General features: G+C 44.8%; 1 protein-coding gene across 1 annotated transcript in view; it reads left to right on the top strand.

Moving 5' to 3' along the window:
* Nucleotides 1–2,618: 2,618 nt before the first annotated feature.
* Nucleotides 2,619–25,353, top strand: part of LOC115472445 (DBIRD complex subunit ZNF326-like) — a 282,530-nt gene continuing 259,795 nt past the window's right edge. Inside the window, exons 1-2 of the mRNA XM_030206732.1 lie at nucleotides 2,619–2,784; nucleotides 23,303–23,393. Of these exons, the coding sequence (XP_030062592.1) occupies nucleotides 23,305–23,393 (89 nt within the window). The 5' untranslated portion in view covers nucleotides 2,619–2,784; nucleotides 23,303–23,304. The remainder of the gene's footprint in view (nucleotides 2,785–23,302; nucleotides 23,394–25,353) is intronic.

Consider the following 25,353-nt stretch of genomic DNA (forward strand, 5'->3'; position numbering starts at 1 on the left):
GGGAGAGGGAGCTTGGGGTGATAGTAGCTGAGGATCTGAAGGCGACAAAACAGTGTGACAAGGCGGTGACCATAGCTAGAATGTTGCTAGGATGTATAGAGAGAAGTGTGTGATCAGCAGAAGAAAAGAGGTTTTGATGCCCCTGTACAAGTTGTTGGTGAGGCTGCACCTGTAGTATTGTGTTCAGTTTTGGAGGCCGTATCTTGCTAAGGATGTAAAAATAATTGAAGTGGTGCAAAGAAAAGCTACGAGAATGGTATGGGATTTGCGTTACAAGACGTATGAGGAGAGACGTGTGCACCTGAACATGTATACCCTGGAGGACAGGAGAAACAGGGGTGATATGATACAGACATTCAAATATTATAAATCCGCAAACAAAACTTTTCTGGAGATGAGAAGGCAGCAAAACGAGAGGACATGAAAAGAGATTGAAGGGGGGCAGACTCAAGAAAAATGTCAGGAAGTATTTTTTCACGGAGAGAGTGGTGGACGCATGGAATGCCCTCCCATGGGAGGTGGAGGAGATGAAAACGGTAATGGAATTAAAACATGCATGGGAAAAACATAAAGGAATCCTGTTCGGAAGGAATGGATCCTCAGAAGCTTAGCCGAGATTGGGTGGCAGAGCCGGTGGGGGGAGGCGGGGCTGGTGGTTGGGAGGTGGTCCTTGTGCTGGGCAGATTTCTACAGTCTGTGCCCTGGAGGTGGCGGGAACAAATCAAGGTCAGGCATACACATAAAGTAGCACATATGAGTTTAAATTGTTGGGCAGACTAGATGGACCGTGCAGGTCTTTTTTTTCTGCTTTCATCTACTATGTTACTAGAACATGTTAGATATTCTCTCGGCAGCCAACCATGGTCCTTCTCCAGGATTTTCATCCATGAACACCAAAGAGAAGTATTTATTTAGCACGTTCTCTTTATTCTCATTACTCTCCACATAGATATTCTTAGCATTCTTCAGTCTCACAATTCCATTCCTATCTTTTTTTTCTTTCCCCAAAATATTTGAAAAAGGTCTTGTCACCTCTTTTTACATCTTTTGACATTTTTTCTTCCACCTCCACTTTCACTAGTCGTATTTCCTGCTTTGCTTGTTTGAGTTTAATGTGGTAATCTTTTCCATGAACCTCTTGTTGCATTCTTCTTTATTTCTTGAACAACGCCTCTTTTGCCCTTATTTTTTCAGCCATTCGTTTGGAGAACCATATAGGCTTCTTCTTTCTCTTATTTTTGTTTACTTTCCTTGTGTAAGAATCAGTTGCCATCATATTTATAGCAGCTTTCAGCTTGGACCACTGCGCTTCCATTTCACCTATGCCTACCCATGCATCAGCTCCTTCTTCAGGTATTCCCCCATTTTATAAACATCAGTATTTCTGAGCTCCAGTACTTTGAGTTTTATGTGTCTGCACTCTGCTTTTGCTCATATATCAAACCATATTGTGTGATGATCAGTATAAGGAGAGAAAATGTATTGAAAATGTATTTCACAGAAAAAGCAAAGTTAATGGCTGCCATGTTACAAGTTACAGCTTCTTTTAGCTAAGCACAATAGATTGTCCTTTACAGCAAAATCTAACTCTAGTATAAACTGACTCCAGTTTCAGCAAAACAGTCAAGCTGCCCCCCTACAGTATTACCTAGGGCACACATGGACATTCTCTAATTGGATTTCTGAAAGGTACTTGTGACCTAGATTGGCTACTCTTGGAATCAGGATACTGGGCTAGATGGATCATTGGTCAGAGTAAGCATGGCCATCCTTATGATCTTGCCAGGTACTTGTGACCTGGACTGGCAACTGTTGGAAACAGTATACTGAACTTGATGGACTGTTGTTCTATTTCAGTATGGCAACTTATTTTCTTAGTAACCAGTGTAGTGGTCCTTTTACTAAGCTGTATTTCAACAAGAGCTGGCACCTAATGCAGCCAAAACAGTCTAATGTGGGACTTGCTAACGTGTCCTGTGTTATTTTGGGCATGGCATATGTATGTGCAAGTACTAATTACTTTGAAAACATTTTTTTGAGTTGGTATGGCAGAGTCGACACCCCTGTGCAAATCAGTTGGCATATTTAAATTACTAAGCGCTAACTGGTGAGTGTGGGGTTAACATGGGATCCCTTACCACCTCCTAAATAGGTGGTGACAAGCTTTTTTAATAGCTCAAACTAATGCTAACATAGCACAAAAACTATTGAAACAACAGCAAATAGCTGTTTTCATGGCTGCTGTAAAAATGGCCTTAGCCCATGAGAAAGACCCACTAAGGGTGCACTAAGGCCTTTCTTAGGGTTACCATATGGCTCCAGAAAAAGGAGGACGGATTGAGCCATTTCTGGAGCCATATGGTAACCCTAGCCTTTCTTAGTACAACTTAGTAAAAGGACCCCTTATTAAGGTATGAAGCTTTGGAGAAAAATAATTAATTCGTCAGCTACATATTTATATGTTTTCTTTAAACTGGTAGTCAGTTTCATCAGCTAACTTATTAACACTGCGTGAACGGCATTTCTCAACGATTCAGCTCCTGAGAGCAGTGCGGCTGGCACTGGCAGAAGTGCAGTCACGTGGAGCAGCTGCCGCTCATAGATGCGCTTTTTTCCTTTCGCCCCCGGAAGTCGGAACGGAAGTGTTGGCTGGGCTCGTGCAGTTTTTTTGTGCGCGACAAGAAGAGAGTCGTTCGCCGGCTACTCTGCGACACAGGACTCCTCCCTTTATCACGCAACGCCGCCGCCTCTGCAGATTACCGACTTCATAAGGCGAAGGTGCTGGTAAGGAGAATACTCGTCGCAGGAAAAAGGCGGCTTGGGCTTTATGAAGCTCGTGGTATATAAACTGTAAAGACGCATGGCGTCTGTCCCGAGGCGCGCTGGAGCAGTGAAGAATGACCCCCGGCACATGCACGTCCCTTTCTTGCGCTGTCAACGACCATTGACCTAACCGTAGTACTAATGGCCTTAAGAAATAATATTGTGGTTAGGTTGTCATGGGCTCGATGGGGATTGGGCCATGCACAAGTAAAAAAAAAAAACAAAAAACTTACAAATCGTAAGGATGATTTTCATATTGTGTTAAAATATTTGGGCCACATTTTGAATACTGTTGTTGAAACGGGCAAACTGATCATAAGGGCAACTGGGCAGTGTGCGAGGCCCCCCCCCCACACACCACTGCAGCGCAGAGCCTTAGTAGGCCCTCCCCAGTCTCACCTTGAAGGGCTGTGGTGGTCTCTTTCCTGCCTGCTGCTGCTATTCTGCTCAGTGCTGCCCTATTTTAAAAATGGCTGCTCCCAGAAGCAGTCTTGCCAGACTGCCAAGACCTGTGAGACTACAGTGGGAAGTCTTGGCACCCATTTTGAAACATGGTGGCGCTGGGCAGAATGGTGGTAGTGGGCAGGAAAGAGGGGGAAGGTTCATGCCAGCACCAGAAGAAGCCACTAGACCACCAGGGACCTTCAAGATAGGAGCGGGAAGGGCCCACCTTAGAGATGGTCGTCCCCAGTTTTCGGCGATAATGGAAACCGAGGACGCCCATCTCAAAAAAGACCAAATCCAAGTCATTTGGTCGTGGGCAGAGCCAGCATTCATAGTGAACTGGTCCCCCTGACATGCCAGGACACCAACCGGGCACCCTAGGGGGCACTGCAGTGGACTAACTGATGCACTAACTGAATGGAAAAAGGCATGCAGTGGTCACTAACCACCTCCCACCCTAAAAAAAAAACAACTTTAAAAACTTTTGTCTTTTTTTTTTTTGTTTGTTTAGCGTATGGGTGAAGGATGTCCTTCCCTATGCCTCCGTGATGGCAGTTGAGGACGTCCTTCGCTATTTATTTAGATTTTGCTCACACCTTTTTCAGTAGTAGCTCAAGGTGAGTTACATTCAGGTACACTGGATATTTCTATGCCTCCGTCCCTGCAATGGCAGTTGAGGACGTCCTTCGATATGCCTCTGTCCCTGCGACAGCAGTTGAAGACGTCCAAAATGTGGATGTTTGTGAGAAGGACATCCATGCCTCCGACACCCCCTTTATTTGGATTTTGGATCACAAGTAGCAACAGTGGGATTTGAACTGGACACCTCTGGATTGCAAGACCAGTGCTCTAACCACTAGGCCACTCCTCCTCCACTCCCTTGAAATTTGGCCATCCCTGTGGGGGGGGGGGGGGCAGTTGAGGACGTCCAAAATGTTTGAAAGAAGGACGTCCACGCCTTCGTTATGCCTCCGCTTACACACACATACCTCCCCCCCCCCCCCAGGGACCTGAATACTGCCCCCCCCCCCATAGGGATGGCCAGATTTCAAGGGAGTGGAGTGGAGGAGTGGCCTAGTGATTAGAGCACTGGTCTTGCAATCCTGAGGTGGCCAGTTCAAATCCCATTGCTGCTACTTGTGATCCAAAATCCAAATAAATAAAGGGGGGTGTCAGAGGCATAGCAGGCACAGACGTCCTTCTCACAGAAACATCCACATTTTGGACGTCTTCAACTGCCGTCGCAGGGATGGAGGCATATCGAAGGACGTCCTCAACTGCTGTTGCAGGGACGGAGGCATAGAAATATCCAGTGTACCTGAATGTAACTCACCTTGAGCTACTACTGAAAAAGGTGTGAGCAAAATCTAAATAAATAAATAGCGAAGGACGTCCTTAACTGCTGGAGGCATAGCGAAGGAGGTCCTAAACCCATACTCTTTAAAAAAAAAAAAAAAAAAAAAAAAAAAAAGATGAAAGTTTTTAAAGTTGATTTTTCGGGATGGGAGGTGGTTAGTGACCACTGGGGGAGTCAGGGGAGGTCATCCCCGATTCCCTCCGGTGGTCATCTGGTCATTTAGGGCACATTTTTGTGGTTTGGTCATAAAAAAAAAAAAGGACCTAGTAAAGTCAGCCAAGTGTTCGTCAGGGACGCCCTTCTTTTTTCCATTAACGCTTGAGGATGCCCATCTGTTAGGCACGCCCCAGTCCCGCCTCCGACATGCCCCTGGGAACTTTGGTCATCCCCACGACGGGAAGCAGTTGGGGACACCCAAAATTGGCTTTCGATTATGTCAATTTGGGCAAACTTGAGAGAAGGAGGCCCATCTCCTGATTTGTGTTGAAAGATGGGCGCCCTTCTCTTTCGAAAATAAGCCTGCATGTGTCCCAATGAAAGGAGAGTTTAATTTTACTTCCATTTAATTTCAGTATATTCCATCTTTATAACACCAGGCTTCCCAAGGCAGATTACAATAACAGTTAACATGAACCTATCATTCTCACTGAGATTTGGCCATGTATTATTGTATTCTGTAGAACAGTATGAAAAATGAGCTAAAAATACAGAGGTTATAACTGCTGTTTTTACGAGCTACAATAATTTTTTTAGCTGTTTTAGTGATATTTTTAGTTTTCTTTCATGATATTTATATCTAGACTAGTAAAAAAGGCCCGTTTCTGACACACATGAAACGGGCGCTAGCAAGGTTTTCCTCGGAGTGTGTATGTTTGAGAGAGTGTTTGTGAGAGTGACTGTGTGTGAGAGAGAGAGTGAATGTGCGAGTGTGTGTGTGAGAGAGAGAGTGAGTCTGGGTGCGAGTGTGTGTGTGAGAATGAAAGTGTGTGCAAGTGCGTATGTGAGACACTGTGAGAGAGAGAGAGTGAGTGTGTTTCACACAGATACAGTGTGTGCAAGAGAGAGTGTGTGTGAGACACAGGCTTTCTGTGAGACTGAGTGTATGAGACCAAGAGAGTGTGTGAGTGACTTGTGTGACACAGAGAGAGTGAATGTGATACAGTGTGAGACATAGAGTGTGTGAGAGACAGTGTGTGAGAGTGAGAAAGAGAAAGACATTGTGTGTGAGAGTGTGTGTGTGACAGAGATGCCTCCCCCCTCTCTCTCTGGTGTCTGAGCGTTACTGTGCAGGACGCTGAGCTCTGGCTGTGCTTCAAGGAACTGACCAATCCTATTTAATAGAATGCACCTCCAACATTCTGAAGCCGAGAAACCTCGTGTGGTTGGTCACTTCTGCTTGTGACGAACGCGGAAGTATGTGATGTCAATTCAGGAGATGGATACAGAGAGCAGGAATGCCTCAGCCATGCAGTCAGCTTCAGAATGTTGGAGGTGCGTTTTATTATATAGGATACGGGAAGCTGTCAAATAAATATAAATAAATCCCTTATCCTCCACTTTTTAAGGCACTGTCTATCCAGCTGGAACAGCTTTAGACTTTTTACAGATAGACCACATATAGGCTGTCCGTTATTTTTTAATAAGCTTTTGCTATTGTTTTCAATAGCGTTTGCCGTTGTTTTGGGTGAACTAAAACGGCAGCAAGCTCTGCTACTGGCGGCAATCTCCACCTTACTGGCTTCAGCCCTCCTACCGCAGTCTCACTGCTTCTCATCCTTTGAAGCCCACTCCATCCGGCTATTCTACCCGCTGCCACTCAGCGTGGCAGTCATCTACCGCCCCCCTGATAAATCCTTCTCTTCCTTCCTCACCGACTTCGATGCTTGGCTCTCTGTTTTTCTTGAACCCTCATCTCCGTCCCTCATTCTCGGAGACTTTAACATTCATGCTGATGACCCATCTGACCCTCACGCTTCTAAGTTCCTCACCCTAACATCCTCCTTCAACCTCCAGCTGTGCTCTACCACCCCTACTCACCGTGACGGCCATTGTCTTGACCTCGTCCTCTCCTCCTCCGGCTCACCCTCCAATTTCCAAGCTTCAGCTCTTCCTCTCTCCGATCACCACCTGATCACATTCACACTTCTTCACCCCCCCTCTGCCCCGTCCAACTTTAACCACCACCTCCAGGAATCTCCAGGCCATTGACCCCCCCCCCCCCACCTTATCCTCTAGCATCTCTAATCTCCTCCCATCCATCATGTCCTCCGAGACTGTTGACAAAGCGGTCTCCGCTTACAATGCCGTTCTCTCCTCTGCTCTGGACACCCTCGCACCATCCACCTCCCGTCCCACAAAGCGTACTATTCCTCAGCCTTGGCTGACCCCTTGCATCCGCTACCTTTGTTCCTGCACCCGATCTGCCGAACGCCTCTGGAGGAAATCCCGCACCCATTCAGATTTCCTTCACTACAAATTCATGGTATCCTCCTTCCACTCCTCCCTATTCCTTGCAAAACAGGACTATTACACCCAATTGACCAACTCTCTCAGCTCCAACCCTCGTCGTCTCTTCGCCACCCTTAACTCTCTCCTCAAGGTGCCCCCCGCTCCCACTCCCCCCTCACTCTCTCCTCAATCACTGGCTGATTACTTCCGCGACAAGGTGCAAAAGATCAACCTTGAGTTCACTAACAAGCCATCACCTCCTCTTCACCCACTAACCCTCTCCCTCAACCAACCAACCCAGGCCTCCTTCTCCTCCTTTCCTGATATCACCGAGGATGAAACCTTCCGCCGCCTTTCCTCCTCAAAATGCACCACCTGTTCCTCCGATCCCATCCCCACCAACCTACTTAGCACCATCGCCCATACTGTCAACCCCTCCATCTGTCGCATCCTTAACCTCTCTTTCTCCACTGCAACTGTCCCTGACACCTTCAAGTACGCCGTAGTCACACCTCTCCTCAAAAACCCATCACTTGACCCTACCTGCCCCTCCAACTATCGCCCATCTCTCTCTTACCCTTCCTCTCCAAAATACTTGAGTGCGCCGTTTAAAGCCGCTGCCTCGATTTTCTCTCCTCTCATGCCATCCTCGATCCACTCCAATCCGGCTTTCGCCCTCTCCACTCGACAGAAACAGCACTCTCTAAAGTCTGCAATGACCTGCTCCTGGCCAAATCCAGAGGCCACTACTCCATCCTCATCCTCCTCGATCTTTCCGCCGCTTTTGACACTGTCAATCATGATTTACTTCTTGCCACTCTGGCCTCATTTGGGTTCCAGGGCTCTGTCCTCTCCTGGTTCTCCTCCTATCTCTCCCACCGCACCTTCAGGGTATACTCTCATGGATCTTCCTCCACTCCCATCCCGCTATCTGTTGGAGTTCCCCAAGGATCTGTCCTTGGACCCCTTCTCTTCTCTATCTACACCTCTTCTCTAGGCTCACCGATCTCATCTCATGGTTTCCAGTATCATCTTTATACTGATGACACCCAGCTCTATCTCTCCACACCAGACATCACAGCAGAGACCCAGGCGAAGGTATTGGCCTGCCTATCCGACATTGCTGCCTGGATGTCCAACCGCCACCTGAAGCTGAACATGTCCAAGACCGAGCTCCTCGTCTTTCCACCTAAACCCACTTCTCCTCTTCCTCCACTATCTCGATTGATGGCACCCTCATCCTCCCCGTCTCATCTGCCCGCAACCTTGGAGTCATCTTCGACTCCTCCCTCTTCTTCTCTGCGCATATCCAGCAGACTGCCAAAACCTGTCGCTTCTTCCTCTTCAATATCAACAAAATTCGCCCTTTCCTCACTGAGCACACCACCCGAACCCTCGTCCACGCCCTCATTACCTCTCGCCTCGACTACTGCAACCTACTCCTCACTGGCCTCCCACTCAGCCATCTATCCCCCCTTCAATCCGTTCAGAACTCTGCCGCACGTCTTATATTCCGCCAAAACCGTTATTCTCATATCACCCCTCTCCTCAGGTCACTTCACTGGCTTCCGATCAGATACCGCATACAATTCAAGCTTCTCCTCCTTACTTACATATGCACTCACTCTGCTGCTCTTCACTATCTCTCTACCCTCATCTCCCCCTACGTTCCTGCCCGTAACCTCTGCTCCCATGACAAATCCCTCCTCTCAGTACCCTTCTCCACCACTGCCAACTCGAGGCTCTGCCCATTTTATCTTGCCTCACCCTATGCCTGGAACAATCTTCCTGAACCCCTACGCCAAGCCCCCTCCCTACCCATCTTCAAATCCTTGCTTAAAGCTCACCTCCTCAATGCTGCTTTCGGAACCTAACCTTTCGAACATATAGGCTGCCCCAATCTGCCTGACCTATCAGATTGACTGTACGTTTGTCTTTTAGATTGTAAGCTCCTTGAGCAGGGACTGTCCTTCCATGTTAAATTGTACAGCGCTGCGTAACCCTAGTAGTGCTTTAGAAATGTTAAGTAGTAGTAAGTAGTATAATGGGCTAGATAGGCTCATGCCATCTCCTGTTTTCAATTTAACCTCCTTGGGTCTAACCTCCACCCCTCAGTCTCTTCCAAGAATTCCACTCACACCAAGCTTTATAAAAATAATAGTCCAACTTCAAAACAGGATTATGTGCACAGTCGTGAAGCACGATAACCTTGGCAAACATAGTAATGTAAATATATACGTTTAAAAAAAATATATGTTTTAAAAATAAATAAATGGATATGCTATATTTAAAAATCACAGGAATCATAATATAAAAGTAAATAGGGAGAGAAATAAAAGTCAATATAGTGTCAAGGATGGTATCCAAATGGTGTATGATTATTTATATAGTGCATTTATAAAGAAAAACAAAAATCTGATAAACATAAGCTGACTTAAAGGATATATCAAAAACAATGGGTTAATGAATACATCACGGCCATGACATGAGTGTCTTCAGTTACAAAACCAAGAGTACACGTAAATATATGGGCAACCTTCTAATGTGTAATGTAGTGGTAAAAAACAACAAAATCCAGATTTGAAAGGAATCATAAATGTAATGGGTTAATGTCTACAGTAGCAGAGAATGATAGCAAAGAATGTTCTAGAACCAAGGTACTCTGGGAAGACTTAAAATTATATATACAGTGGGGGAAATAAGTATTTGATCCCTTGCTGATTTTGTAAGTTTGCCCACTGACAAAGACATGAGCAGCCCATAATTGAAGGGTAGGTTATTGGTAACAGTGAGAGATAGCACATCACAAATTAAATCCGGAAAATCACATTGTGGAAAGTATATGAATTTATTTGCATTCTGCAGAGGGAAATAAGTATTTAATCCCTCTGGCAAACAAGACCTAATACTTGGTGGCAAAACCCTTGTTGGCAAGCACAGCGGTCAGACGTCTTCTGTAGTTGATGATGAGGTTTGCACACATGTCAGGAGGAATTTTGGTCCACTCCTCTTTGCAGATCATCTCTAAATCATTAAGAGTTCTGGGCTGTCGCTTGGCAACTCGCAGCTTCAGCTCCCTCCAGAAGTTTTCAATGGGATTAAGGTCTGGTGACTGGCTAGGCCACTCCATGACCCTAATGTGCTTCTTCCTGAGCCACTCCTTTGTTGCCTTGGCTGTATGTTTTGGGTCATTGTCGTGCTGGAAGACCCAGCCACCACCCATTTTTAAGGCCCTGGCGGAGGGAAGGAGGTTGTCACTCAGAATTGTACGGTACATGGCCCCATCCATTCTCCCATTGATGCGGTGAAGTAGTCCTGTGCCCTTAGCAGAGAAACACCCCCAAAACATAACATTTCCACCTCCATGCTTGACAGTGGGGACGGTGTTCTTTGGGTCATAGGCAGCATTTCTCTTCCTCCAAACACGGCGAGTTGAGTTCATGCCAAAGAGCTCAATTTTTGTCTCATCTGACCACAGCACCTTCTCCCAATCACTCTCGGCATCATCCAGGTGTTCACTGGCAAACTTCAGATGGGCCGTCACATGTGCCTTCCGGAGCAGGGGGACCTTGCGGGCACTGCAGGATTGCAACCGTTATGTCGTAATGTGTTACCAATGGTTTTCGTGGTGACAGTGGTCCCAGCTGCCTTGAGATCATTGACAAGTTCCCCCCTTGTAGTTGTAGGCTGATTTCTAACCTTCCTCATGATCAAGGATACCCCACGAGGTGAGATTTTGCGTGGAGCCCCAGATCTTTGTCGATTGACAGTCATTTTGTACTTCTTCCATTTTCTTACTATGGCACCAACAGTTGTCTCCTTCTCGCCCAGCGTCTTACTGATGGTTTTGTAGCCCATTCCAGCCTTGTGCAGGTGTATGATCTTGTCCCTGACATCCTTAGACAGCTCCTTGCTCTTGGCCATTTTGTAGAGGTTAGAGTCTGACTGATTCACTGAGTCTGTGGACAGGTGTCTTTCATACAGGTGACCATTGCCGACAGCTGTCTGTCATGCAGGTAACGAGTTGATTTGGAGCATCTACCTGGTCTGTAGGGGCCAGATCTCTTACTGGTTGGTGGGGGATCAAATACTTATTTCCCTCTGCAGAATGCAAATAAATTCATATACTTTCCACAATGTGATTTTCCGGATTTAATTTGTGATGTGCTATCTCTCACTGTTACCAATAACCTACCCTTCAATTATGGGCTGCTCATGTCTTTGTCAGTGAGCAAACTTACAAAATCAGCAAGGGATCAAATACTTATTTCCCCCACTGTATATATTTATTATTTCAATACCTGTGGTTTACAAATATTGTAATTTCTTAAGGTGTTGAAACGTCTGTGTATGATGAACCTGAAAGAAGTAAGAAACCAAAAATATATACGAATAAACAGAACCAAAAGAAAGGGGGGAGAGAAGGAAAATAAGCAATTGATAAAAAAGAGGTCACCAAAATAACTGTAGGGCAAAAACCAAAAGAACAGCAGCCAAACAAAATATCGGGTCTGTAGGTACACGGTCAAAAGTGCTGATCTATGTTAAGACAACAAGTGACTACACTCATAGATCAGCACTTTTGACCGTCAATACTGGGATAATTGAAATCACCTATTATAGCTTTGCCCAATTTGCCAGCTTTCCTAATCTCTGTAACCATTTCTTCATCCGTCTGTTTGTTCTGTTCCGGTGGATGGTAGTACAGCTCTACAAGAATAGTCCTTCCCTTCACACAAGGAATTTCTATCCATAATGATTCCACGCTGCTATCTGTGTTATGTGAAATGTTTATTTTATTTGACTCAATTCCCTCTTTAACATAGAGCGCAACCCCCCCCCCCCCCCCAATTTGATCCCCTCTCTATCATTGCGATACAATTTGTACCCTCTTAACACAGTGTCCCATTGATTGTCCTAACCCTTCCACCTTGGCAGAAGTTCATGCAGACATATCCTCGGTGTGAGAGGATAGTACATCCCCTGGTGGGCAGGTCCTGGCTACAGGAGTACTTCCTACTTCACCAGGGTGATGCTCTCCTTCTAGGAGACATCTGTCCGTAATCCAAGGCAGCACAGGGGCTGCCAGACTGGAGGTGGGACTTCTCTACAACGTTCTTGTAGGTCTCCTCTATGTACTTGTCTGTCTCCCTCAACTCCACCAAGCCTGCTACTCTAGTCTCAAAACGGACCCGTTCTCTGAGAGCTAGGAGCTCTTTGCATTGGGCACACACAAATAACCACGCACCAACTGGGAGACAATCATATATGTGACACTCAATGAAAAAGACTGGATAGCATCCCTCCTCACTGCTGGACTGCTGTCTCCATCTTACTATTCTTGAGTTTTTAAAGGTATTAAGGATATAAAAATGTCTTTAGTTTATATGGTATATTATGTGATTTATTTAGTATTTTCTTCGTAGAAAGTAATGAAATGTAATTAAAACTGTTTAAGAGCAAGATCACAAAGAGTTGGAGGGGCAACAGATTTGTAGCTTCATTGTCGAGATCAGATGGTACAAGAAAGACCCAGTCGGCGGGAATCCTGCAGATTTTACACAATTTTTATGTGTCATTATATGCAGCGCCAGAATCCCTGACTGGGCCCTCGGTGGTAGATTATTTAGAAGACTTGGGTATACCACGCCTATCGGCAGAAGTTGTGAGCCAGTTAGTTGAATCCCCCTTAAGAGCCAAAGAAATTCAGAATGTGGTTAAGTCCCTAAAATGGGGCATTGCCCCAGGGCCTGACGGCTATACAACGGAATACTACCAGTGTATGTGGCCACAGATCTCTGGGGCCCTGGCCTCGTTTTTTGAAGCTTCAGTAGTGGAGGGAGTGTTCCCCAGAGACACAAATGAGGCCTTGATTACACTTATACCAAAACCGGGTAGGTCGCCGGAGCGCCTCGAATTATACAGGCCAATTTCGCTTATCAATGAAGATTTAAAGATATTGGCCAGAGTACTAGCTGAGCGTCTAGCGCCACATGTACCAGCCCTAATTGGGGAGGGTCAGGTGAGGTTTGTAAAAGGTCGTCATTCATCCATTAATGTACGTCGGGCCTGTATGGCAATTGCACATAGCCACGCTAGGGATGTGCCTTTGTTGCTAGTCAGCCTAGATGCCGAAAAAGCCTTTGATAAGGTCCGCTGGGATTATCTTTTTGGAGTCCTGGACTAAGTTGGATTGAAGGGTTGGATGGGGCGGGCAATCTCAGCTCTTTACACAAGGCTCAGGGCTTCCTTGGTAGTAAATGGTTTAACATAGTAACATAGTAGATGACGGCAGAAAAAGACCTGCATGGTCCATCCAGTCTGCCCAAGACAAACTCATATGTGTATACCTTACCTTGAATTTGTACCTGTCCTTTTCAGGGCACAGACCGTACAAGTCTGCCCAGCAGTATTTGCCGCCTCCCAACCGCCAGTCCCGCCTCCCATCACCGGCTCTGGTACAGACCGTATAAGTCTGCCCTCCCCTATCCTAGCCTCCCAACCACCAACCCCTCTTCCCCCCACCTGCTCCGCCACCCAATTTCAGCTAAGCTTCTGAGGATCCATTCCTTCTGCACAGGATTCCTTTATGCATATCCCACGCATGTTTGAACTCCGTTACCATTTTCATCTCCACCACCTCCCGTGGGAGGGCATTCCAAGCGTCCACCACCCTCTCCGTGAAAAAATACTTCCTGACATCTTTCCTGAGTCTGCCCCCCTTCAATCTCATTTCATGTCCTCTCGCTCTACTGCCTTCCCATCTCCGGAAAAGATTCATTTGCGGATTAATACCTTTCAAATATTTGAACGTCTGTATCATATCACCCCTGTTCCTCCTTTCCTCCAGGGTATACATGTTCAGGTCAGCAAGTCTCTCTTCATACGTCTTGGAACGCAAATCTCATACCATCCTCGTAGCTTTTCTTTGCACCGCTTCCATTTTTTTAACATCCTTCGCAAGATACGGCCTCCAAAACTGAACACAATACTCCAGGTGGGGCCTCACCAATGTCTTATACAAGGGCATTAAAACCTCCTTTCTTCTGCTGGTCACTCCTCTCTCTATACAGCCTAGCAATCTTCTAGCTACGGCCACCGCCTTGTCGCACTGTTTCGTCGCCTTCAGGTCCTCAGATACTATCACCCCAAGATCCCTCTCCCCGTCCGTGCCTATCAGACTCTCCCCGCCTAACACATACGTCTCCCTTGGATTTCTACTCCCTAGGTGCATCACTTTGCATTTCTTCGCATTGAATTTTAATTGCCAAACGTTAGACCATTCTTCTAGCTTCTTCAGATCTTTTTTCATGTTTTCCACTCCCTCCGGGGTGTCCACTCTGTTGCAAATCTTGGTGTCATTCGCAAAAAGGCAAACTTTACCTTGTAACCCTTTAAGATCGTCCTCGTTCGCTATAGCCAGGGGTATGCTCCATCCACCTCCCGTCCCACAAAGCGTACTAGTCCCCAGCCTTGGCTGACCCCTTGCATCCGCTACCTTCGCTCCTGCACCCGATCCGCTGAACGCCTCTGGAGGAAATCTCGTACCCATTCAGACTTCCTTCACTACAAATTCATGCTATCCTCCTTCCAGTCCTCCCTATTCCTTGCAAAACAGGACTACTACACCCAATTGACCAATTCTCTCAGCTCCAACCCTCGTCGTCTCTTCACCACTCTTAACTCACTCCTCAAAGTGCCCCCCGCTCCCACTCCCCCTTCACTCTCTCATCAATCACTGGCTGACTACTTCCGCGACAAGGTACAAAAGATCAACCTTGAGTACACTACCAAGCCACCTCCTCCTCAGCCTGTAGCCTTATCCAACAACCAACCAACCAACCATGGCCTCTTTCTTCTCCTTTCCTGAGATCACCGAGGATGAAACCTCCCGCCTTCTTTCCTCCTCAAAATGCACCACCTGTTCCTCCGATCCCATCCCCACCAACCTACTTAACACCATCTCCAATACTATCACCCCCTCCATCTGTCGCATCATTAACCTGTCTCTCTCCACTGCAACTGTCCCTGACACCTTCAAGCACGCAGTAGTCACACCTCTCCTAAAAAAAACCATCACTTGACCCTACCTGCCCCTCCAACTATTGCCCCATCTCTCTCCTCCCCTTCCTCTCCAAAATACTTGAACGCGCCGTTCACAGTCGCTGCCTTGATTTTCTCTCCTCTCATGCCATCCTAGATCCACTTCAATCCGGCTTTCGCCCTCTACACTCGACAGAAACAGCACTCTCTAAAGTCTGCAACGACCTGCTCCTCGCCAAATCCAGAGGCCACTATTCCATCCTCATCCTGCTCGATCTATCCGCTGCGTTTGACGCTGTCAATCATGAGTTACTTCTTACCACATTGTCCTCTTTTGGGCTCCAAGGCTCTGTCCTCTCCTGGTTCTCCTCTTATCTCTCCCACCGCACCTTCAGAGTACACTCATGGATCTTCCTCCACCCCCATCCCACTATCTGTTGGAATTCCCCAAGGATCTGTCCTTGGACCCCTTCTGTTCTCAATCTACACCTCCTCCCTAGGCTCACTGATCTCATCTCATGGTTTTCAGTATCATCTTTATGCCGACGACACCCAGCTATATCTCTCCACACCAGACATCACCGCGGAGACCCAGGCCAAGGTATTGGCCTGCTTATCCGACATTGCTGCCTGGATGTCCAACCGCCACCTGAAGCTGAACATGTCCAAAACCGAGCTCCTCGTCTTTCCACCTAAACCCACCTCTCCTCTTCCTCCACTCTCCATCTCAGTTGATAACACCCTCATCCTCCCCATCCCATCTGCCCGCAACCTCGGAGTCATCTTCGACTCCTCCCTCTCCTCTGCGCATATCCAACAGACTGCCAAGACCTGTCGCTTCTTCCTCTTCAACATCAGCAAAATTCGCCCTTTCCTATCTGAGCACACCACCCGAACTCTCGTCCACGCTGTCATTACCTCTCGCCTTGACTACTGCAACCTACTCCTCACCGATCTCCCACTTAGCCATCTATCCCCCCTTCAATCCATTCAGAACGCTGCCGCACGTCTTATATTCCGCCAGAACCGATATACTCATACCACCCCTCTCCTCAAGTCACTTCACTGGCTTCCGATCAGATACCGCATACAATTCAAACTTCTCCTCCTTACCTACAAATGCACCCGGTCTGCGGCTCCTCACTACCTACCCTCATCTCCCCCTATGTCCCCGCCCGTAACCTCCGCTCACAGGACCCCTCCTTTCAGTTTCCTTCTCCACCACTGCCAACTCCAGGCTCCGCTCATTCTGCCTTGCCTCACCCTTTGCCTGGAACAATCTTCCTCAACCCCTACGCCAAGCTCCCTCTCTACCCATTTTCAAATCTCTGCTTAAAACTCACCTCTTCAATGCTGCGTTCGGCACCTAACCTTTCGTGAAATATAGTATTCCGTATCAGATGGACTCCACACTTGTCTTTAGATTGTACACCTGTCTTTTAGATTGTAAGCTCCTTGAGCAAGGGACTGTTCTTCCATGTTAAATTGTACAGCGCTGCGTAACCCTAGTAGCGCTTTAGAAATGTTAAGTAGTAGTAGTAGTAGCATGCAGGGGGGAATGGGGCTGCTGAACGTAAAGTTATTTTCGGTAGCAAGCAACATGCGTCATCTCACTGATTGGTTTAGAGGATCTTCTTATTTCTCTTGCACCGAAGCTGAAACGAGGTTGTTTAGTCCACTTCATTTTAGTGATTGGCTACATGCACCACCAAAGAGACTACATACACCCGCGGCTTTTGCACCGTTGTTGATGCCTCTGAGGTGAACGTGGCGATGGATCTGTCGGTTTTATGGTCTACACGCTGTCCTCTCTATTACTGCCACTACAGGGTAACGCGGCTTTTCCACCGGGTTCTACCTCAGTCTATTTCTCAACATGGTTGTCTAGGGGACTACAGTATCTGCACCAGTTATACACTGAAGAAGGTATCTTCAAGTCCCCGGAGGAGTTGAAGGCAGAGTACAAGGTAGAAGGTATAAATTGTTTTTCCATGTTTTCAGTTGCAACACTATATAAGGTCACATCCCCCTTCCTCTTTACAGCTGCAGGTGTGGGAGAGACTACTAACTATCTTGGGCCTTGATGCACAGCTGGCAATTCCTCTCAAATATTATCACTTTGAGAGAACAATTGGGGGAAGTAAATTATGATCAGTTAGTGAACAGTTGGGAAGGAGAACTCACAGTGAGTCTGCATAGAGACAAATTGAAGACAAGTCTCCTGGGCATCCAAAAACTAACAGAAAATGTGATGCTGCAAGAGCTACATTACAAATTCATGTTATCCCCACATAGAGCCCATCGAGCGGCTATGAGGACAGATGACAGTGTAAAATGTGCCCAGACTTCAGCTGGCCTGGGACACATGTTTTGGATATGTAAAGGGGTTTTTGAGTTTTGGAAGCAGGTTTGCCAACATGTTTCCTTGATGTGGGGGGTTCAGTGGCAACCACACCCGTGTCAATTGTTTGATACATTTCGGGTGTCTACGCCTCTGCTTCCAGGCTTGAAATCATTTTTGAAGCGGGCGGTACTTATTGGCAAGAAATGCATTGTCCAGCATTGGATAACTGCTGAGTCTCCATCCTTACAGCAATGGCGATCTCAAATGATTTTTCTTTGTGCATTAGAATGCAGAGGAATAGAGGATTTGCCTTCCTCTAAGGGTGATCTTTTTTTGTCAGAGGTGGTCCCCATTTTGGGAATCTTTGAATGCTGGGGCGCGTAGTAGAATCCTAAACTCTTGAAGAAAAAGGAATTGAAATGTGGTGTCAATGGTTGCATGTGGGGGAGGTGGGGGGGGAGTAACAGAAATATTCTTCCTGTACTTTGGGTAGTTTCTCATAGATTAAGCTATGACATGTTTTATTGTGAGTGTTCTGACATGTTCCTCAATAAAATTGTTAAACAATAAATAAGGGGGAGGGTGGGGGAGGGAGGTGGCGGGTTGATAGGGGATAAAAGGGGAAAAAACAGTTGACGACAGAAGAAGGATTGGCAGTTGTTGGTTGCATCAGTATTGTCTTCTTGTTGCAATATTATTATTATTATTATTTTTTTTTTATTTGTACCCCGCGCTTTCCCACTCATGGCAGGCTCAATGCGGCTTAGGTACTTATTTGTACCTGGGGCAATGGAGGGTTAAGTGACTTGCCCAGAGTCACAAGGAGCTGCCTGTGCCTGCAGTGGGAATTGAACCCAGTTCCCCAGGACCAAAGTCAACCACTCTAACCACTAGGCCACTCCTCCACTCTATGTATGTATGTATTTTCTGAACTTTGCATCAATAAACAGATTTAAACATAAAAACTCTTTAAGAGCATTCCTTGCTTGTTATCCTAATTACAATAACTGATTATAAATGTAGGGTTGTGCTGGGAAGGGTGGGTGGAATGAAGACTAAGCTAGGTCCTGCTGTGCCTACTAGAGGCTATCTGTTAATGCTGTGGTACAAAGTTAAAGTTTTAAAACTAGGAGGAATAGAGTATGTAGAGTAGTTGATAGTCTTCTTTTCTTTTTCTATTTGTATTCAGCCTATCACTAACCTACAATTCCTCCTTTAAATCCCAATCTTTAAGTTCCCAAAACATAAAGCAAAATAATGTTCACTTACTAGAGAAATGTTTTCTTCTCTCAGAACTTCTCAGAAAGGTACTTTGTCAAATGGGTTTTGAAAAATCCAGATACACAATATTGACCGATTCACCTTTATCCACATGCTTATTTACCCCTTCAAAGAAATATAGTAGATTGGTGAGGCAAGTTTTGTTTCATTAATCTATGCTCATGTATATGCTGTATCATTTTGTTCTTTATAATAATCTTTACCATTTTCCATTAGGCTCACTAGTCTATAATTTCCTGGATCACCTCTGGAACCTCTTTTATAAATTGGTGTTAAATTGGCCACCCTCCAATCTTCCGGTACCATGCTTGATTTTAAAGATAAATTGCATATTACTAACAATAGCTCTGCAGGTTCATTTTTCTTTTCTATCGTGGGATGTATGCCATCCGGTCCAGGTGATTTACTACTCTTCAATTTGTCAAAATACTCCTTACATCTTCCATGCTTACAGAGATTTGTTTCAATTTCTCTGACTTGTCAGCATTGAATACTATTTCTGGCACCAGTATCTCTCCCACATCTTCCATGGTGAAGACCGAAGCAAAGAATTCATTTAATCTCTCTGCTATAGCCTTGTCTTCCCTGATTTGCCCCTTTTATCCCTCTGTCATCTTGTGGTCCAACTGATTCTTTTGCTGGCTTCTTGAATCTAATATACCTAAAAAAAAAAAAAGTTGTTGTTCTGTGTTTTTTTTTAAAAACTGTGATTTCTATTGGAAGTTTTACAATTTACATTTGAGGAACTGACATAATGAACAACTGCATAATCTGACCCAAAAGGTTAACTGTCATGATGGGTTCACCCCATGCCTAACAATCATAATTAAATTGTATTAATGACCCAGCGCAATAGGCACCCCACCCTACCACCTAGTATAAATATATTGAGTTCCTCTTCCCCCATCCCCCCTCAAAAATTACCTTCCACAATGTATTGGGTGTGTTGGTATTCACTACCAAAGCTGTAACTGAAAAAGAGGTCTACCTAGTGGCCACCCAGAATGTAGGTCTTCATAGACTGGTTCACAGAACCCTCCCAGGGAACAAGTTAACTAATCCCTATTAACTGGGAAGCATCAGATGTTAACATTCTTCCATAGTTGAGCATGTGTCCCCCCCCCCCCTTCCTCTCAACTCCCTTGTGATCTTATCAAATCTCCTGATTTTCTTTATAGCCTGATGCCATGCTCTTCTAGTGGGTCCCTCACTCTGTCCCCAAGTTCTTGCAGTGATCATTTTGGCAGCCAGTATCATAAGGTGTGCTACCCCAGAGGGCCTCTTTCCATCTAAAAGCCCCTGCTCTCAAATGCCTAAAAGGCATGCCTGCCATTTATTAGCCCTGTCCATTAACGAACTGTTTTCCAAACGTTCTTCCAAAATTTCATTACCACTTCACAGTCCCGCAAAAGATGCTTAAATGTCCCGATAAACCCACAACGTCTCCTGCACACATTGGATGTCCCCTGAGTAACCCGACTACCACGAGTTGGGGTCCACTACGCCCTGTGAAATATCTGAAATTGAAGTTGATTATTCAGGGTTATTAAAGGACAGGCTTGGGCCTACAATAAGCACTTTCCCACGCCCCAGGTTCTAAGGGTGAACTCAACCACATCTCCTAGTTCTGCTCCATGCTTTTGTTCTCGGTTGGTGATTGCTGTCTTAGTTCCTTATAAACCTGGGAGAGCAGTTGGCACCTAGATCCAGATTTAAACAAAACCACTTCTGCTTTGGTAGCTTCCTGATGTAAATGTGTCTTGATCAACGGTCCTAGCAAAAAATCCTTACCCTGAAAGTATAGGTAGAATGGAACTTTCCCATCCTATAAGGTCTTGCAGATGCCCCTGTGATAATAGCATACCTTGAGCAAAAAGGTCTTTACAATAAATGAACCCAGCCTTTCCCAGTTGTGCTCTCAGAGTTGCAAAGTAACCCAAAGACCAAGGTAGATGATCCTTAAGGAGACTAAAAGGAAAGATGCAGCCATCCACATTGTATTGCTTACACACTTCCACCCATATAGCATGAAGAGGGGACAAAAATATGTGGGTGCATGCTATTATCTCTGGGCTCGTCCCCCTCTCCACTCCAAGCCCCTCCCCCACTTCAAAGATGGAGTAGGGATGCAGATGTGATATCTCCAATGAGACCCAGCACCACTTATAAGGGGAAAGCTGCTAAATCAGAAGGAGCAGCATTATTTTCTCAACATTAGTCTTAAACCCAGACACTGCTCCAAAACAGGCCAGCTCCTGCAGTAAATACAAGAATGTTGAGGGCGAGCCATGAATAATAAGGTGGTGGTCGTGTACAGCAGTATCTTATGCTGGGTTCCCTGAACCTCAATGGGGCTATAGAAGAGTGTTACTGAATACAGGTCACAAAGGACTCTATAGCAATGGCAAATAGTAATGGGGATAACGGGCAACCCTACTACTAATTTCTATAGCACTACTACTACTATGCAATGCTGTACACATTATATGCAGGTACTTTCTCTGTCCCTAGAGGGCTCATAATTTAAGTTTTGGTACCTGGGGCAGTAGAGAGTTAAGTGACTTGCCCAAGTTCACAAGGAGCTGCAGAGGGAATCGAACCCAGTTCCCCAGGATCAAAGTCCGCTGCACTAACCACTAGGCTACTACTCCACCCAGTCTAGTACCCCTCCCTAACGAAAATTCCTCAGATCTAATCCTGTTCACTAAGATAGCACTTTTGGGCGCCGCATATAGTGAGTGAACACAAGTCCCGTATATCCCTCCCAACCCCATCTGTTCTATCACCGCAAACAGATACTCTCACTCCACTCTATCAAACACTTTCTCAGCATCTGTTGGACACACATCGCAGGTTCATGTCTACATTCAATGACCTTAGTAATATTAATGAGTCGCCGCATGTTATCACCTAGTTGGTGCCCCTGTACAAACCCTATCTGATGCGGGTGGATCATCTTAGGAAGAATAGGATTTAACCTATTTGCCAGAATTTTTGCAAAGATTTTCATATCACAATTTAGCAAAGCAATGGGATGATAACTAGTGCATTTCGAGGGGTCTTTTTACCAGGTTTAGAAAGAACCACCACATTAGCCTTATACAAAGACCCATGGAGCCCCTGGCACCTCCTCAAGCAATCAAGCCAAGACAGGGGATATGCTATGGGTAAGAATCTTATAATATTCAGAAGGGAAGCCATCTTCCCACAGGGACTTACCCTTAGGTAGATTTGAGATGTCTGTACTGACTTCTGCCACTGTTATAGGCTCGTTCAAGGAAGCTACATCTTGTTCTTCCACCTCTGCAGATATTGGGCAATGTCAGCTCCAGAGCATCTAAGTTGAGGAGTACAACTGCTTGTAGAAAATCTGAAACTGTTGGGCTTTATCCTCGTGTGAAATTTTAGTCTCCCCAGACTCTAAGTATTTTTGTCACCCATTGTTCACATTCCTGCGTTTTCAGTTGCCACGCCAACATTTTCCCCATTCTATTCCCCACCTCCATGCATTCACATTTGACCTTCCTCATAACATACTCAATTTGTCCAGTGTCCATTCAACTTTCTAATCCACTCCCTGATATATAATTGTTTGCTATACTCAGTTTGTACAATATAATCAAATGCAGGTTAAGAAGATTTTGTGGCACAGTTGCATAGAGTTGCATCATTTTGCGTATAATGAAAAATTATTTTTGCTATATAAAATATAACAAGAAGACCACCGAAGTGGACAAAGAACAATGGTGTCCCACGAATAATGTCAAAGGCAAAAAGGAGTAAAAGCGGTATTTTTAAACTCCTCTTGACAATCCCCAAGGTCTTTTTCAAGACCAAAGCATCAACTCTTAGTGACTCTTTCCGGTACTCTTTGTCAGACATCTTTTTGAGACAAAGCAATCAGACTCCTGAGGAAGGCACCTGTCGTGCTGAAACAGGGTACCTTGTAGAGTCTTCAACTAATAAATTGTGTTTTGAACTTTGACTGTTTCCGGTCTGTTTTTTGAGGAGCCTGATTCAGTTCCCACTCCTTTTTGCCTTATATAAAATATAACACCCATGTCTGATATATTGTATTATTATTATTTTGTTTTTTTGGGGGGAGGGGGAGCGTTAGTTGTGTGTGAGTGTGGTACAATCTCCCCCCCCCCCCCCCCCCCCCCGCTGATTTCCTATCCTGGTCAATCAACAGGAGGTGGTGCAATGATACCTTGTGCTGTATCCTTCTCTGCTGTCAGTAGCTAGAGTTGTGCTTTTAACCCTGAAAAACGCTAGTGTCGTGGAGCTCAAAGCATGAGTCAGGTCTTCACTACAACTCCCCTCTGCTTGCTGGTCTGGATTAGGAGGGTAAGAGAGGAGGAGGAATGGAGAAAGTAACACATGCATTCATTCTTCAGTCAGCTGCCACCTTGCTTGATTCATTGGACTGACAAGCTCTGTGGCAAGGATCAGGTTTTGGTGGCACTGACACATCTATATATTCACAAGAAACAAAGAGTCCTGGTATGGTATATACTTTTGCATCATGTTTTTCACATTTTATGCATTTTTTTCCTCTTTAGCAATGGAGCGTGACTATGGACATGGAACATTTGGAAACCAAAGATCCATTGACTATATCAACCAGTCATTTGGCATAGAGAGTAGTAACAGGTAAACAATATTACATTTAGTATCCTTCATTTAGCCATTAATTGGAATGGAGCAAAACTGAAGTAGCATACACATTAAAGTGTTTAATGCAAGGTTAATGATGTCTTTCCATATGGAAGTCATTTTATTTAAACATTCTTCAAAAGAATAAAATCACTTGAATGCTTTTAATCAAGTTTGATATTTGTGTGAGCTTACAGCCCTTGCTGTAAAAGCTATAATTATTGTTAATAGGATGTTCAGCTGTCATATGTTCAAATATTTAGTGAGAAAACAATGGAAGGCAAAAAACACGGAAGCTAAAGTTGTGGAAGCAAATTGCCCTTTCATACTGTGCCCACATTTAAAAAGTTGTCTTCTTAAAATTCTGAATTGTGCTGGTATCCTACTAAATACAAATTGATATGTTTTTTAAACTTTTGGATTCTAGAAAATAATTGATATTTTTGTAGAGAGGAAAAAATATAAATTAAATTATAGCATCCTTTAATACATATTGCTTGAAGCTTCCATGTGATATTTTTCCATCTTTGCTGTTTGGAGTTTCAGTTTGATGATTATTAGCCCAAATAATAAAGAGAGGTTAAATTGCGATCCTAAACACTATTCTTAATTCAGGCATGCTACCATTGATGATGTTTTGGATCGTGATTCCAGATCATAATGTGATTACTAGACATTTTGATTTTTCTCTTTGTCTGATAATCTTTTCAGTGTCTGGATGAAGGGCAGAGATTTGGGATTGTGATGTGTTTTTTAAAGATCCTCCTTTAAACTTAAGTGTTGGTTACAGTCTTCACCATGGTGAAGATTGTATGGGGGAGTGGAGGAGGAATTAAAAATATTAACAAATTTGCAGGTGACATTATCTGACCAGGTACTGCTGCTACCAGTGAGCTTTATCAAATAGGAAACGTTTCTGTTGTAGTAAAGAATGTTTGGGCACTGTTGTTTAAAAGTTATTTTTGGCATTTGCTATACTGAAGACCAAGATAAATGTACTGTCCACTAATCTGCATTTGATTCCATTAAAGTTTTGTACAGATCTATATAGATGTTGTGACTAATGATGGGTTCAGATTGCGTTTCTCAATGTGTTTCTTCTCTGGATGTATGCTTGCAGATATGGTGTATTGGATTGTGGTTAAGCCTTGTATTAAGAACCCATAGACAGTAAACTCCTGCATGACTGAACAGCCTGGTTGGAGAAGTTTGGAAATCTGTTTGTAATCATAAATCTGTTGTTTTTTTTTTGGTTTAAAATGTATTTTCTTTTGAGTGTATATGGTATAATCACATTTGAGACTTGGTTTCACTATATAGAAGAGTGCCATTTGTATGTTTCCTGGAGAAGGGTTAGTAAACTTATGGGGTAGATCTATTCAATCTATTTCCAGTTGGTTAAATATGGAAGGCATGTTCTTTTTATTTTCACTGCTTGTTTGAAACTTATTGGGAGAAGACTGGCCCTGTCTGGAAACATTTAGAATGAAAAGAAAACTTAAAATACTACTTGCCCCAATCCTATTTAAAGATTTCCATACAATCTTTCACTATGCATAGAGTATGCTTGCCTTACCTTTGATTTCACTTGAGATTCAGTGTGTTTCACAATGACTAACATGGAACCATACAAGCTATTGTTACAGAAAGTAAATGAAACTAGAACTGATTAAAATAGTTTCCTTGTCATCAAGCAGATGAAGCCATTACGTATGGGTTATGTCCATCAACCAGCAGGGGAGATAGAGAGCACTCAAACTTTCACAGTGCCCTCTTGGCCAGCTAGCTCCACTGCCTCTTCAGTATTCTCTATCTCCCTTAGCAGGGTGGCTGCAGCTTGTTCGAGCTCCAGAAAAATCAGCCGGGAGGTGGTTCCTGGCTTGCCAGTTGTTAACCGGGGTGTTGGAGGCTATAGCAGCTTCACTTTAAAGGCACATAGGTTAGCCCTTTCCCTGCC

This window comes from Microcaecilia unicolor, chromosome 6 (assembly GCF_901765095.1).
Source record: "Microcaecilia unicolor chromosome 6, aMicUni1.1, whole genome shotgun sequence".
Taxonomy (NCBI): Eukaryota; Metazoa; Chordata; class Amphibia; order Gymnophiona; family Siphonopidae; genus Microcaecilia; species Microcaecilia unicolor.